General features: G+C 45.1%; 1 protein-coding gene across 2 annotated transcripts in view; it reads left to right on the forward strand.

The window, feature by feature from the left end:
- Positions 1-15,540, forward strand: part of Ncoa5 (nuclear receptor coactivator 5) — a 33,892-nt gene extending 18,352 nt beyond the window's left edge. Inside the window, exons 3-8 of one of the 2 annotated variants that reach the window (XM_048441055.2) lie at positions 3,621-3,947; positions 5,390-5,505; positions 6,535-6,661; positions 11,633-11,832; positions 12,975-13,295; positions 13,776-15,540. In XM_048441055.2, the coding sequence (XP_048297012.1) occupies positions 3,621-3,947; positions 5,390-5,505; positions 6,535-6,661; positions 11,633-11,832; positions 12,975-13,295; positions 13,776-14,365 (1,681 nt within the window). In that variant the 3' untranslated portion in view covers positions 14,366-15,540. Of the gene's footprint in view, positions 1-3,620; positions 3,948-5,389; positions 5,506-6,534; positions 6,662-11,632; positions 11,833-12,974; positions 13,319-13,775 lie in introns of both variants that reach the window. The other variant, XM_048441056.2, reaches the window with a different exon arrangement.
- Positions 15,541-15,614: the final 74 nt, after the last annotated feature.

Here is a 15,614-nt window from a genome sequence, read left to right on the forward strand (position 1 = left end):
CTTTGAGGGAAGGGGAAGGGATGTTGTGTCATACAAGAAGTATGGACCCAGGCTATGAGGACAGGGTTGTTAACAGTCAGCCTGCAAAGGTAAACTACCAGGTAAGATGCTTCAATGGGGTGGAAAGAATAAGAACGACTTGGTGGCAGAGTGTAGGAGCACCACAAAAATAAAAACAGTAATAACAAGAGCCAGTTACGGCATTCATAATTGTCATACGGCTGCAGATAACATGCTGTGACACATGGGTTCTTATCCTCATTCTCCCAGCCCAAGGCCTGTGTGGTCCTCAGTCGATCAGACTCATGCTATTTCAGCCCTGATTGCCAAGAACACTTGAAATCTGATTCCACCTCTAATGACTACTTCTAATCGCTCCCCAAGGCAGGTTTATCTGCCGGTCATTAATAATCTAAAAATACTTTGTATTTATCACTTCCTGTCGTATCCTGACTGTTTGCCCACATTTACACTGCAGCAGATGTTCCAGATAGCAGGATGGTTCTGTGATACAGTAGGAGCTTGGCAGTCTTGGTTAGTCTGCACTTGATTCTGGTAAAGAATGTTCGGCACCCATTTAAACACCTGGCTACTGCTGTGTGACAGTGCTAACAAATCAAAGAGTACTGGTGAGTCCTAAAATAGAGGACCAGAATTGTCACAGCTGTTCTGGAAGCTGAGGCTGAACCTAGAGTTTAAGATCAGCCTAAACAACCTTACAAGCCCCTCGTCTCAGGGCAGGGGGGGAGGGGCAAAAAAATGTGTAGAAAACAAAATTGCGTTTAAATTGTTTTTGCTATGGCTATGAAGAGGAAGGGAAACCAAGGCTTTCTCAAGCCAATGGCATTGTGATAAATGCCTCATGTGTACAGTGGTGATGAATGCTAGAATCTCAACAGAGGTCAGTACAGACATTTCCTGAACTCCTTGCTGTATCTTAGGGGCACAGCCTTCAAGACAGCATTCTGTCGCTAGGGAGTCTATGTGAACAGGTACCACCAACCTGCCACTGGGCAATTTTTTTGTTGTTTTGTAAACAATATAAAGTGTATTTACATTCAGACAGCTGCTCAGTGATATAGTCTTAAAGGAATATTGTTGCACACGTGGTCCATTGTTGATTAAAATGTGCGCTGTGTGACCATTGCCTCAGGACAGTTTGCTGAGTGCAGTAGTAGTGTGTGTAGGACACGCTCCTCCCAGCGTGATATGTTTTTAGGGCAGAATCAGATGACATCTTTGTCCTGTAGATTTTGCAGTTTACTAGTGAAGATATATTAAATGAATATAGAATATATACATAGTCAATATGAAAAAGTACAGTTGTTGGGATGGGATGCAGCTCAGCTCTAAAAGTAGAGCACCCACTTTTAACATGCATGATACCATGAGTTTAACCCCTAATACCACCCCCCAAAGATTATAGCCTTGACATTTTAGAAGCAGAAAGTAATTTTTTCCATCATTGTGGGCTATACAGCCCTCACTGTATAGCTGTCTGTACTCTCTTTGTGTGCTAGACTAGCCACAAAGTCAATGGCAATCCTTCCTCCCTAGTCTCCTGAGTGCTGGAGTTTCAGACATGAGCTGCCACACCTGGAAAAGCTTTTTAAACTAACAAAATCAGTCAGGTGTTGTGGCACACACACCTGTAATCCTAGCACTCGGTGGGAAACAGGAGGATCATGAATCTAGGCTATGAGACCCTGTCTCAAATATCAAAAAATAAACTTATAAGAATCAGGGCATAGGAGATATTTCTATACTGAAACCTAAAAATGGGATCTGGGTCCATCCTGCTGCGCTAGAGGATCGGGAAAGATCTTAGCTAGATGAAATACAGTAAACCGTGGAGGAAGTAAGTGTTGCAGGGTTGAGGAAGTTAGGGACCAAGATTGTTGAGGCCCTTCCTACCCGTGGTGGATATTTTTTTATTGACTTTAAATACTGTGGGAAATGAACAAAAAAGTTTTACTGCATAAATATTCCAGCAAGAACAGAAAGGAGGGTTCTAGAAGGTTCTAACTCTGGTTTAGGAATTAGCATTTGGTGAAGGTAAAGTGAACAGAACTGATGCCAGCTTTCAGAGAAGGAAACTAACGTGTGTGATTTAGACAGAACTTGGAGCCTGAGTGCCTCTCAGTCATGTCATTTACTGAAGTCGAGAGCTGTGGTGGAGCTGTTGCGGAAGATCAAAAGTTGAGGACAGGCATTATGAAGGATGTAATCCTGCAAGTGGGTCAGACATGGAGGCTGTAGCAGGGAGAAAGCAGTTACAGTTACAAGTCTGAGGAAATGGCTGGAAGATGGCACGTGGCCTTGCTTGTGAGGGTTGGTGGCACTTGGATTCATGTAGGAAATAGAGAAGCCATATGAACAAAAGTGTGCAGATAGGTGTGTTTGTGAAAAGTCATAAAAGCAACTCAGGTTGAGCCAGTAAACATGGAGGAAATAGTGGGAAAGGACCTAACAAGATTCTGTGCAAAGGGACTGCTACCAGCAGCAGTACAAGAGCTGGTTAAGAACTGTTAGCTTGGCATACCAGACTGCTTGCTTTTTCTCTTTGATTGAGTGTTGTAGCATGAGGGCCGGCTTGTTGGGGTTTCCGTCCCGCCCGGTACCCCAACAGCCGGCAAATCCCAAAGAGAAATTACACACAGGACTCCATAAGGTTATAAACTGATTGGCCCATTAGGTCAGGCTACTTATTAGCTCTTATAACTTATGTTACCCCATTATTCTTATCTACGTTAGCACATGGCTCATTACCTTTTCCAGTGGGGCAGCTTACATCTTTCCTCTCCGGTGGCCTGGGCAGAACTGCAGAGGAACCTCCCTGCTTCCCAGAATTCTCCTGTTCTCATTGCATCACCTCCACTTCCTGTCTGGTTTTCCCGCCTATACTGCCTGCCAGGCCAATCAGCGTTTTATTAAAATATGATTGACAGAATACAGACAATTCTCCCGCATCAGTGTCCTGTTAGATTTTTCAACTGGTTTTCTATATATACTGTAAAAATTATTCCTCCAGTTACTTTGTATGAGAGTGTGTCTGAGCAGGGTGATAGATGAGGTAACTGTCCTTAAAATTCTAGTCCTGCTCTCACTGTTGAAGGGCTGTGTTTGAGAGGAAAGACTTGAAGGGTGGCACTTTCTCCCATAAAGAGCTGAAAGGTTGGCTTTTCCTTTGTGAACCTTGACCCTTACTGTGCCCTGTAGTCCTGACCCATGAAGTCTTTTTCAGATAACTGATCATGGAAGGAAATAGAGTGTAGAGGAAAGCACTCTCACTTTGAAAACCTGTGGTGGAAGAGCTAACTCGGCATGTGTGAGAAGCACTGTGTAATGCCTGAAGCCCGATGACTTCTACTACTTCAGCCACAACTTTTGTCTTTTGTTTGTGCATACTTCCTTTGATGCTATAATCTTTGAGGTTCTGGAACCTTCTAGGACTTATTGTTAACAAGATGGGGACTGTCCTAACATTTTCAGTTATGTTCTCACTGTGTGCTATATTTCAGAGAAAAATATTTGGAGGGAGGTGGCATTCTCCTATAAAGAACTGAAGGATTGGCCACTCAAAGTTTCTTTGTCTTAGCATGTTTTGTTAACTCCCACAGGGATCCATATGGCTTTGGAGATAGTCGAGATACAAGGCGTGATCGCTCTCCAATTCGAGGAAGTCCAAGGAGAGAACCCAGGGATGGCAGAAATGGCCGAGATGCCCGGGATAGCAGAGACATTCGAGACCCTCGGGACTTGCGGGACCACAGAGACAGCCGAGACATTCGGGATCACAGAGACAGCAGAAGTATACGTGATGCTAGGGACCTGAGGGATTTTCGGGACTTTCGTGATCTAAGAGACTCTAGAGATTTTCGAGATCATCGAGATCCTGTGTATGACAGATACAGAGACATAAGAGACTCCCGAGACCCTCTGTACAGGTATGTCCAGAACTTGTCCATCTGCCTTTTTGTTGGCAACTTTTCTTAGTTGTGTTTGGGGGCACTTACTGAAAATTCTGTATAAGTTACCTTGCATTTCCTTATATTCCTATCAAGTAGCACTCTGTTTGATGAGTGTGTAAAAGATTGATGAATTGTGCTTATTAAAAGCATCTGGAGCTGGATGGTGGCGGCACAGTCCTTTAATCCCAGTACTCAGGAGCCAGAAACAGGATCTCTGAGCTTGAGGTTAGTCTGGTCTGCTGCAGGAGCTCCTTCTGCTCCTTCAGCCAATATTCATTAAGATACCAGCCCACTTGGGCATGATCTCTTTTGCTTTAAAAAGGAGTGGTAGCCCTGCTTTCTCTCTCTTGTTTCTGGCTCCGCTTCCAGCTACTAGACTCTGTTCTTGGTCTCGCAGAGGCCTGTTGTCTAGACAGTGATCTGTAAGTTTTCCCCTTAAGTAAATAACCCTTTTTTTAATCATAATTCCAAACTGTTTTGGGATTGTTTGGTGACTTATGTCTACACTGGTCTACAGAGTGAGTTCCAGTAGAGCCAGGAGAAGCTCTTTCTCAAAAAAACAAAAAAGCATCTAAGTCATCTGTGTTGTGAAAGACAGTGTTATACAAACGAAAGCAGAAGCAAATCCATGAAGACAATAGAGATCACTGGGACTGGGGAAAGCAGACAAATGATTTAGAATTCTGTTTGAGGTTGTCCAGCAGTTCCAAATGGGTAATGGTCACAGCTACATGGCATTGAGATTGTAGCACCAGTGAAGTATGCGCTTAGATGGTTTGATGCCCATATGGTGATGTACACCTATGAAAGCACAGGAAATTGAGGCAGGGAAGTTCAAAGCCAGCCTTGGCTATAGAGCAAGTTCAAGCCACATGAGATCCTGCTGATAAAAAAGTTAAAATGGCAAATTATTGATACATATTTTACTACTTGTTTTTAAGATTTAGTCATTTATTTTATGTATATGCATGTATGACTTTATGCCAGAAGAGGGCATCAGATTTCACTGTACATGATTGTGAGCCACCATGTGGTTGATGGAGATTGAGTTCAGGACCTTTGGAAGAACAACCAGTGCTCTTTAACTGAGCCATCTCTCCAGCCCCCTTACTACAGTTTTTTTAAAGTAGAGGGAAGAGAGATGAGAAGGCATAAAATGGTTCCTCTGACCATTTTATGGTTCATTTGCTCCAGTGCTGTGTTTATTCCATCTCATTTCATCCCAAGTCCATATTATTTTGTGAGATGAGTTAACTTAATCACAGCCCCAGAGACAATAAACAAGTCCTACATACAAACCTGGATTCCAAAATTCTGAGACTACCTTGGAGGGACTTTGGTTTTGAAGTATTCTCCACATCTGAGTTTTGCTGGGTAGGACAGTGTTGTAACTTGAGAAATTGTCCCTAACTTTTCAGGAGGGAAGGCTCTTACGACCGCTATCTGAGGATGGATGACTACTGCCGGAGAAAGGATGACTCCTACTTTGACCGCTACAGAGACAGCTTTGATGGACGAGGTCCTCGTACAAAAGGTGAAGTCGCAACAATGTGTTCCTGTTACTGAGGGAGAGTCATTTATTAATACCACTGCTTCCACACAAAGGGCTTAGTGACCCAGCCAGGCAATCCACAAATGTTAATGTTGATGTTTAAATGCAAATTAGCACCATCCTGTAGGTTAGTCATCCCACCGGAAATGAGAATGTCCAGCAGTGAGGAGGAGCAGACATCACAGGTGAAGGCTCTGAGACTTACTTGCCTTTTTGCTTGTTTTGCAGGTAGCTGACCACACATATAGTGTGGGGTTTGTGTGTCTCTATCATGCTTACCTAACAGCTTCTCTTTAGGTAAAGGCAAGCATGGGTGTTACTTTTTACCACCTATGTTTCTCAACTCTGTCTTCAAAATTTTCTTATTGTTTTATACTAGCCAGATAAGAGATGGGAGGAACCTCATTACAGATGTCCAGAGTATAGTCACTCTTGCCCATTTGACTAGCACTGGACATTATAAAAATTATACTTTGGTTGGTTGGCTGGTTTGTTCGTTCAAAAAAAGTATAAAAATTCACATTGGAATAGTAATGAAATATATCTGCCAAATGGGCAGAAGTTAAAAGAATAGCAATGCCCAGTGTTGGGTAAGGTATTCAGAGAAATAGACAATGGCATAGACCATTTTGCCAAACTTTTCCTTTTTTAAAAAAAAGACAAAGTAACCCATGCTGGCTTTGCAATTCGATTTGTAAGCCAGGCTAACCTTGAAGTCAGCAGTCCTCCTGCCTCAGTCTTCCAAGTTGTAGGATTGATTATACAGGCATGAGTCACCACATTGGTTGATCTACCTTTATCAAATAAATGGTTGACAGCCTTTCTTGGAGGCAGTTTAGTAGAAGGATCATATAAAGCGTTACAGTGACCAAGGCCTGTCACCTATGGTTTCATCGAAAATAATAAAAATGGTTAATTTTGAGAGATGTATATGAGGATTAATTCAGAATGTCTTAATTACATTATGGAAGGACAGCCCTTACTTCCAGTTTCCCTGCTGGTATCTTGCAGAGCGTTTGAAACGTGAGGAACGACGTAGAGAGGAGCTTTATCGTCAGTATTTTGAGGAGATCCAGCGACGCTTTGATGCTGAGAGGCCTGTGGACTGCTCTGTTATTGTGGTCAACAAACAGACTAAGTAAGAACCCGTGCTTGCTTCTCCTCAGTGTGGAAAAACATCAGAAAAATGGAAGGTTTTGCTTAGCACTCCGCATGCGCCTGTACATGTGTATGTGCGTTCCTGTGCACGCATGAGCATATGTGTATGGATGCTGGAGAAGTTGGGACAGCATAGGCCCTCCTTTCTCTATTACTCCCTGACTTAGTATGCCTTTAATACAAGTACTCAGGAGGCAGAGGCAGGGGAATCTCTGAGTTCGAGGCCAGCCTGTTCTATAGAGTGAGTTCCAGGACAGCCAGGGCTGTTACACACAGAAACCCTGTCCCTTTTTTTTTTTTTAAGATTTATTTATTTATTATGTATACAACATTCTTTCCATGTATGCTTACATGCCAGAAGGGGCACCAGATCTCATTATAGATGGCTGTGCGCTACCATGTGGTTGCTGGGAATTGAACTCAGAACCTCTGGAAGAGCAGTCAGTGCTCTTAACCTCTGAACCATCTCTCCAGCCCCCAGAAACCCTATCTTGACAAACCAAAAAAGAGAGAGACAGGGACAGAGAAAGGGCCTCTTGGTCAACGTAGGACTACTGTTACCTGCTGAGTTGTTGTGCTCGCTCAGCTGCACTCTCAACTGCTAGGCCGTTTTCAGTTATTCTTTCAGAAGTCTTAGTTTGTTGTTTGTTTGTTTGTTTTTTTTTGTGAGACTAAACTGGCTTACTATAATAACTTCTATGTCTGATTTTATGGATAGGGGTCCAGAATATTGTAATTTACTAGGGCTGGGTTGTATGCTATAGATTTAACAATGAGATTAACCTAGTAAAACCATATGAACTACGAGTAAGGTTGGGAGTATATACTAGTCAAGAAAAATAATTTATCTCCTCTGCTTCCATAAGGAGCAGTCTTGAATGGAACAGAGCCTGGCCTTACTGAAGTGACCATATTAGTCAAGTCAAAGGCCACGATACCTCTCTGTTCCACTCTGTCCAACTTACACATTTGGCCATGGTTGTGTTCTATTTCCCTATGTAGTTAGATAATCTGTATATTTTCTAGCCTTTTGCAGTTAGAAAAGTTCATTTCAAAGTGCAGTGGCTCTGAAGTTGATGTTAAAACACTAATCATCAGGCAAGAGTTCACAGGCTTTGAGTTGCCCTGTCTTGTCTAGATGGCCAAATAAATAGCCACCATTTTCTGAGTACTTACCCAGTATGACCCCCTGAGTGTCTTATCCCATACAACCCCCTGGGTGATTTACATAAACAGTTTTTATATTACTGTAATTATATGTATGTCATTCAGCAAGGGGAAGGTAGATGGAGGGGCTAGGTCCTGGGACTACAGTAGTAATAAACAAACATGTCCTATCTGCCTTTAGCTCTCAGCCTAGTAAGAAAGGTGACAGAAAAAGCATATGAGTGAGTCTTATGCTGGGAAGAGGTTAGGGGTTTAAGTTGGAGGCAAGATGAAGAAAATGACAGGCACTGAGCCATATTCTTCATTTACTGGCTTTAGAAGAAAAAAGCTGAGTTTGGTAAGAGACAAAGAACTTGCTCTATAGCTTCATAACTTCTCAGATAAATCTTGGAGCTTAAATCCAAACATATTTCTAACATCAAAACCCAGGCTTTTCTTCCCATTGTATTCCCAAGCAGCCTCCCAAGGGATGAGAAGTACACCAGATCTTAGCCGTTGGCGGTAAGACTAGAGAATCAAAAGAAAGGTGTCAGTTGGTCATAGTGAGGCATGCCTATAGTCTCAGCGTTCCAAAGTAAAGGTAGAATTGCTTCAGGGCTGGCCTGTACTACATGGTAAAATCCTGTTTTGAGATGTACACATATACTTTAGATTCCTAGGACTGCTATACTGCAGAACCTGTGTAGTATGTCCAGATAGTATACCTAAGAAAACCCTGCCGATGGAGGAGAAAGAGGTTGAGATTTTTGCCTTCCAGGCAGAAACTGCCCAGTAAATAATATCATTGATCATTAATACTGTCTGTTCATATAGGTTCATTAGATGCTCTGGACAAAATCAGATATGAAAGCTCGACAGATCCTGATAAACTAAAACCTAGAAAGGAACTTCACATTCATCCAATTCCCAGTCAACAAGATCTGACCTAAGGCCAGCTTCATCAGGAAGCTTGACTTTATCACCAAGTCTAGGATTAAAATTTTCATGCAGACTGTGCAGGCTAGTGCAGAGTCCTGCATCATTGCCCAGTTTGGTGGGGTTTTTATTTGGTGTATCTGGTTGCTGAGAAATGACATGATATTGATGCATGCTGTGACTGCTCAGCCTAGGTGTTGGCGTGATGGGCTGACAGGGAGCCCATGGGTCGTAGAACAAATGTTCCTTTGCACCAGGAAGAGCACTGCACCTGGGTGCTCAGAGAAAAGATGAATAAAGAAGGTTGTAAAGAAATGGTCCCTGGTTATTTGGCTTATCTCATTACACTCTTCATGGAGAATGAATGAGACAGTCAGCAGTGATGAGGCTAAAGACAAAGAAGAGAAAGAAATGGAAAGAAGTTTGGTGCAGAACCCATGATACATGCTTAGATCCATGGCAGAGGCAGAAGAAAAGGGTGGCGAGGAGCTTGACAGAATAAAGCCTGTTTGGAAGAAGCCTGGCGACATCAGTAAGACCTCCCCGAGTACTCCACCAGCAATTGGGAGGAACACTGGACTGCATAACCACAAGTTAGCCCCTTAGGATCTGAATTTTACTAGAGTCATTGTGGATTTCAAGAATCTCCTTCTTAAGTATTTCCTGTGAAATGTTGCATCAAAGCAAAATTTAGAAAGCTATCAAAAAGAATTTGGTAAAATCAAAAAATGCTTAGAACTGTTTATTCATTGAAGTGGTAGAAGATAGGCTGGAGAGGTGTCTCAGGAGTTCAGTGCACTCCTGACTACTCTTCCAGAGGACCAGGGTTCAATCTCAGCACCCACGTGGCAGCCAGCAATTCTCTTTAGTTAGTCCCAGAGGATCCAGTGCCCACTTTTGGTCCCCTAGGACACAAGGTACATGGTACACAGACATACATGCAGACAAAGACATTTAACCACAGAAAATGAAAATAAATGTTTTAAATGTAATAAATTGGTAGACGATAAAGAGAAACTACAAAAAGTTTTGTGAAGCCTTACCTTCAGGTTGGATATTCTCACAGTTTATACCATACAACATGGCTTCTTGATGTAGGTGGGTCTTCTATCTATCTGTTGCTTTCATTGGTTAATTAATAAAGAAACTGCTTGGCCTGAAGGTCAGAACATAGGTAGGCGGAGTAGACAGAACAGAATGCTGGGAAGAAGGGAAGTGAGGCAGTCGCCATGAAGCTCCGGCTCAAGATGGACGTAGGTTAGAATCTTCCCGGTAAGCCACCACTTTGTGGTGCTACTCAGATTGTTAGAAATGGGTTAATCAAGATGTGAGAATTAACCAATAAGAGGCTAGAACTAATGGGCCAGGCAGTGTTTAAAAAAATACAGTTTCCATGTAATTATTTCGGGGGTAAGCTAGCCAGGAGCCGGGTGGCGGGAACACAGCCCGCCACTCCTTTTACAGCTGCTTCTCAGGATAAGGTGGGTTCTTCTAAAGACCAGAGTGAAGAAAACCAGAAACACATCTGTTTTCTCCCAGAGGACCCTCTATGAACCATCTCTAAGGAGTGGCTCAGAAGTGATCTATGTGACTGAGCTCCTTGGTGCTGTGTCCAGTAGCTGAAGAGTTTTTGTGGTCATGTGTCAGTTACAAAGGCTACTTGGGACATCCAGAACATGGAAGAGAACATCAAGTTTGAAAACTTAGCAAAATTATGAAATATCTTAGGAAAAAGATTGAAAAGCTAGTTGTGTCAAATTTCTTGGTGACATCCTTATGCTGTTGTTGTCATGGACACTTATGGATAGACAGCAAATAACAACAAAAAAAATCATGAAGGTTTGACCCCTGAGAAACAACAGCCTTGGGGTTAAAGGACAGCAGAGGACCCACTGGAGATCTACCCTAACCACTCCATTGTTGAGATCTTAAAGACAGAAGGCAGAGGCTGATGGGAGTGGCAAGTCTGGAGCTATGCTCCTGTCCTGTGACTTCAGTTGGGTACTCCCAGGATGCACTCTAGCAGGCTCTCCAGTGTTGGGGAGTGTGATCCTGCTGCTGACGACACCTACACTACTGTGACACATGCTACCCTTTGGAGTGACAACATCACACATGGAAGAAGCAGACAGGCTTCTCCAGAACAAGCATGTCTCCACGTGCTCAGTTCCCCTTCATCTTTCTGACACTGCCTTTGCCGTGACTGGAAGAAGAGGTGTTACCATTTTAAACATCTGAGTGGCGTGAGAACAAAAGGGAAGATGAAGTTTCTTCCGTATAAGTGAGGCTGTGATGACTCAGGCACGAAGTGAAGCTGGTGATGCTTCCTGGTGTCACTTCATACTGTAACTGTTAACTTTATGAAGCTGAAGTCTTTAGTACGCCAGATCTTTCCTTGTGGAAGTGTTGAAGCTATACCTTGATGTTCTAAGACTCATGAAATGGATCACATTTCTTCTCTTATGCCCTTTTTAATATTCCCTCTGGTTCATTTATGGACTGGTCCTCTGGAAACAGTTTGAGCTAAATTCGGTGGGAAGTATTCTCCATGAGACTTGTTTTCCAAGGTAAAGTACCAGGGAACCGAATGATGAACTCCCAAGGTCTGAACAACCTGGGACTAACAGAGCAAGACTCTGAATACAAATAGTGCCCAGTGATAGTCAGCTTTAACGAGTAGATGAGATGGAGGGATGGGTGTCAAATACTGTCTGTCCTACTAGCAACTTTCCTGTGTGCTCACAGGCAAGTGAAACCATTGGGGAAGCCTCACACTGGGTTCTGAGGAAGAGACACAGCTGACTGAGGTCCAGCAGTGTCCAGATTGAGATGTGGCTAGGGAATGCTCATCTGGATCCTGTTCTTACAGAGATTATGCTGAGTCTGTGGGGCGGAAGGTCCGAGATCTCGGCATGGTTGTGGACCTGATCTTCCTCAACACAGAAGTGTCGCTCTCACAAGCGCTGGAGGACGTCAGCCGGGGAGGGTCCCCATTTGCCATTGTCATCACCCAGCAGCACCAGATTCACCGCTCTTGCACAGTCAACATCATGTTTGGAACTCCACAAGGTATGGAGGCCCAAGGAGTCCAATTCCCAGAGATAGTCACCAGCACACTGATTCTGTGCCCTGCTTGTGAGAAGTGAGTGGCTTTGGGGACCGGCTGAGATTTTCAGCTCCAATATGGCAGATCCTTCTTGTGCTGTGAGGAGACATTGGTCATCATATTTTCCTTGGTGTTCTCTGATACTGCTCTGTTGTGGAGGCAGGTGATTTGTAGCATCACTAATATCCCTGGTATCAGTGCTCCCACTGTGTCCCATCTCAGGCCATCAGTGTGACATACCTGAAGGGACTCGTGGAAAGACTTAGGCACACCTGGCTCCCAGTGAAGTCTGGCTTAGGCATCTGCTGCCTGAAATGCAGCTTCTGGAGACAAGAGACTGTCACAGACAGTCAGTGTGATGGAAAAGCAAGTAGAGGAGTCCTGAGGACAGGTGGAGGCTCTGGCCTCCTTTGAAGGACAGCATCCTTCAAAGTAACTTGTAGTGCTTTGAGCCCAAGCATTGAGACTCAGCCACTCATGCCCTGATTGTGGCTCTTAAAGCCTAACTTCCCCTTTTCCACCCTGGCAAGGATCTCTGTAGGCCTGTCTGGCACCTGCATAGTCACAAGGTATGTTAGAATCTCTAAGTCACTTGTCTCTGAGGAGCTGTCCTTAGTGTGTGTGAGGATATTTATGTAAGGTTCCAAGACTGTTGTCACCATTAAGAAAAGGAGGTTATTTAGGGTTACAATTTGATCTTCGTCCGTGACTTTTGAACTGATGAATTTAAAAACAGTGATGGCTCTGCCCTGAAGAGCACAGCAGGGAACCAGGCTTTACAGAGATTCTTTAGCTCCCTGCTGCTGTCTAGAGGCTGCAGGACTGCTCCCCATGCGGTCTGTTTGACTCTGTGGGAGGCTCTTGTGTTCCTTTGGTTTTTATCACAAGTCTGTGATCCAGGAATCTCACTGAAGAAATAGCTCTGTTGGAAGGTGTGTCCCATACTAAGAGCACCGCTCTGCCCTTCAGCCCACCTCACTCCCTACTCCAGGCTTCTTGGCTCTGCAGCGCTCCTCTGCTTTGAGAATGAAGAAGGCTCGGCAGAGTGCAACAGTGGGCACTTGGCTCTGTCATGGGAGAAATAACGTGTCATTCCCTCCTACAGAGCATCGCAACATGCCCCAGGCAGATGCCATGGTGCTGGTGGCCAGAAATTATGAGCGCTACAAGAATAACTGTCGGGAGAAGGAACGTGAGGAGATTGCCCGACAGGCAGCCAAGATGGCTAATGAAGCCATTCTACAGGAAAGAGATCGTGGAGGCCCTGAGGAGGGAGGTCGTGGGGGGCACCCTCCAGCCATCCAGAGTCTCATCAACCTCCTGGCAGACAACAGATATCTCACTGCAGAGGAGACAGACAAGATCATCAACTACCTGCGTGAGCGGAAGGAGCGGCTCTTGAGGAGCAGCGCCGACTCTCTGCCTGGTGAGCTACGTGGCAGGGCCGAGGTGAAGTTCTCACTCTGCATTTCTCTCATCCCGTGCTCTGGTGGGAGGGTGGCATGCCCAGGGTTCTCTGGGGTGGGTAAGGGAAATGAGCCATCCATTGGCTTTTCCCCCACCAGCCATGCACGCTGATGATGCTGTTAATGATGATCTAGATTTACTGCTGAGCTCTGCTCCCTGTATTGGGTAGTAGGGGGTAAGCTAGTATTGTTGGCTCCCTGAGAGCCATGATGGATGCCCCTTGTTTATTTATTTATTCCTTTTTTCAAGCAATTTTCTTGGGCACTAGGCTGCTTTCTGTGAAACAGTCCATATCCTGAGATAGCCCTTTTGGAATTCGATGCTTTTGTCTGTACTGTATGATTGTTGTGATGTATGACTGCTGTTCTTCCTGTGGCTGCTGGGCCTCCTGCCCTTAGGGGGCACTCTCAACCAGATGCCTTCCTCTTCTGTCTTCCAGGCCCGATTTCCCGCCAGCCACTCAGGGAGGCCTCGGGTGCCTCGCTGAAGACACAAGCAAGTTCCCAACCGCTTCAGAGCGGCCAAGTGCTCCCCTCTGCTACACCCACTCCAGCCGCACCCCCCACCTCCCAGCAAGAGCTTCAGGCCAAAATCCTCAGCCTCTTCAATAGTGGCACAGTTGCGGCCAACAGCAGCTCTACATCCCCCTCAGTTGGTGCCGGAAGCTCCCAGAACCAGAATTTTTCCACAACAACAAACAGCCAGCCACAGCAAAGACCACAGGCCTCAGGAAATCAGCCTCCAAACATTGTGGGACAGGCAGGGTCTACTCGGAACATGGGCCCCAGGCCTGGGGCTCCTTCCCAAGCTCTCTTTGGTCAGCCTTCCAGTCGCCTGGCACCTGCCAGCAGCATAGCTACCCAGAGGCCTGTATCTTCCACAGGTATTAACTTTGACAATCCAAGTGTACAGAAGGCTCTGGACACCCTGATCCAGAGTGGCCCTGCCCTTTCCCACCTGGTTAGCCAAACTGCAGCACAGGTGGGGCGACCCCAGGCCCCCATGGGATCTTACCAGAGGCATTACTGAGGCTCTACCAGTCCACTGACCCTAGTCCCCTTTTCCCCTGGCCCCTCCCACTTCCTCCTAAGTAGAGATGTTTGAAAGTGTTCTTCGCACTCTCCAGGTCAACATCAGATTCCTAGGTTTCTCACACTGCTCCTTCCTACGGCTGTTGCTTACCACTTAACAGAACCAGAACTCAGACTGCTTTGGGGCTGGAGCTTTTATTTGGGTAGAAAATAGGTATTCCTGGGGTCTAGGCTCAGCTTCTGTCTGATGGGGTTGCTCTGGCCCTTGCCTGGTGGATTTGGAGGAAAAAAGGAAGAAACCAAATCCCAGCTGCCCCAGTTTGAAGCACTATTTGTGGAGTCAGTGGTCACGGCCTTTGTTTCCACCTCCACACATCAGTCAGAACTGAGCTGCCTGGGTTGGCCTTGACAGGCAGTGTCATCTGTGTCCCATCTGAGAATGGAACTCCAGCTCAAGGACTCAGAATGGCTACTCTGAACTGGGGAAGCGTGACATGGCAGCCACAGAAGAGAAAAATCTATCTGCGGCAGAATGGTCCCTTGAGTGTTGGCTTGGTTTTGTAGTTTCCCATTTTCTCGGAGGGTCTGCAGGTGACTAAGTGGCTCACTCAGGACTTCAACATGAATTGTGACTCTGGGGCCCGCTGTTCGCTCTCCACAGCGCTAGCACTGAGAGGGCATCTCTAGACTGACAACGGACACCCATGTTTTCAGTGGTTTATTTTGAGCCCCGGACTTTTGTTTGCATCCAGGCTCTTGTTCTCTTTTCTGATGAGCAGGAGGTAGGGACCATTTGATGTTAGACTGTGGATGCTGGATATGTTCTCAGACAGCATTCGTATCTTTGGAGTCAGTGACACTTGGAGGACTATGGCTGCCACCTGAATGGAGCCGAAGGAAAACACCTCTGCCTTTGGGAAAGACTGCTCATTAAAACCCTGTGGATCAGATCTGTGGGAAAGGAGGGCCTTATTGCTCTCAGTCAAGAGTGGTAGCTCTAGTTGAGTCCCTGCCAGGGGTTGAGCAAACCAGTTTCAAAACTCAAGGTCCCCAAATGGCAGCAGTTTATGTTCTGATCTGTTTGTGTTATATGGTGGGGTTTTTTTTCCCTCTTTGGAACTCTTGTGTTGTTGATAAAATGAAATAATTTTTAATTAAAATAAGAAAGTCAGACCTGTGCTCACCTTTCTTGGGTATATCTGCAGCGCTTCTTTGCAGAGCACTTTCCCAAGATGAGGCCTTAATAT

Source organism: Myodes glareolus, chromosome 10, assembly GCF_982192425.1.
Source record: "Myodes glareolus chromosome 10, mMyoGla1.1, whole genome shotgun sequence".
Taxonomy (NCBI): Eukaryota; Metazoa; Chordata; class Mammalia; order Rodentia; family Cricetidae; genus Myodes; species Myodes glareolus.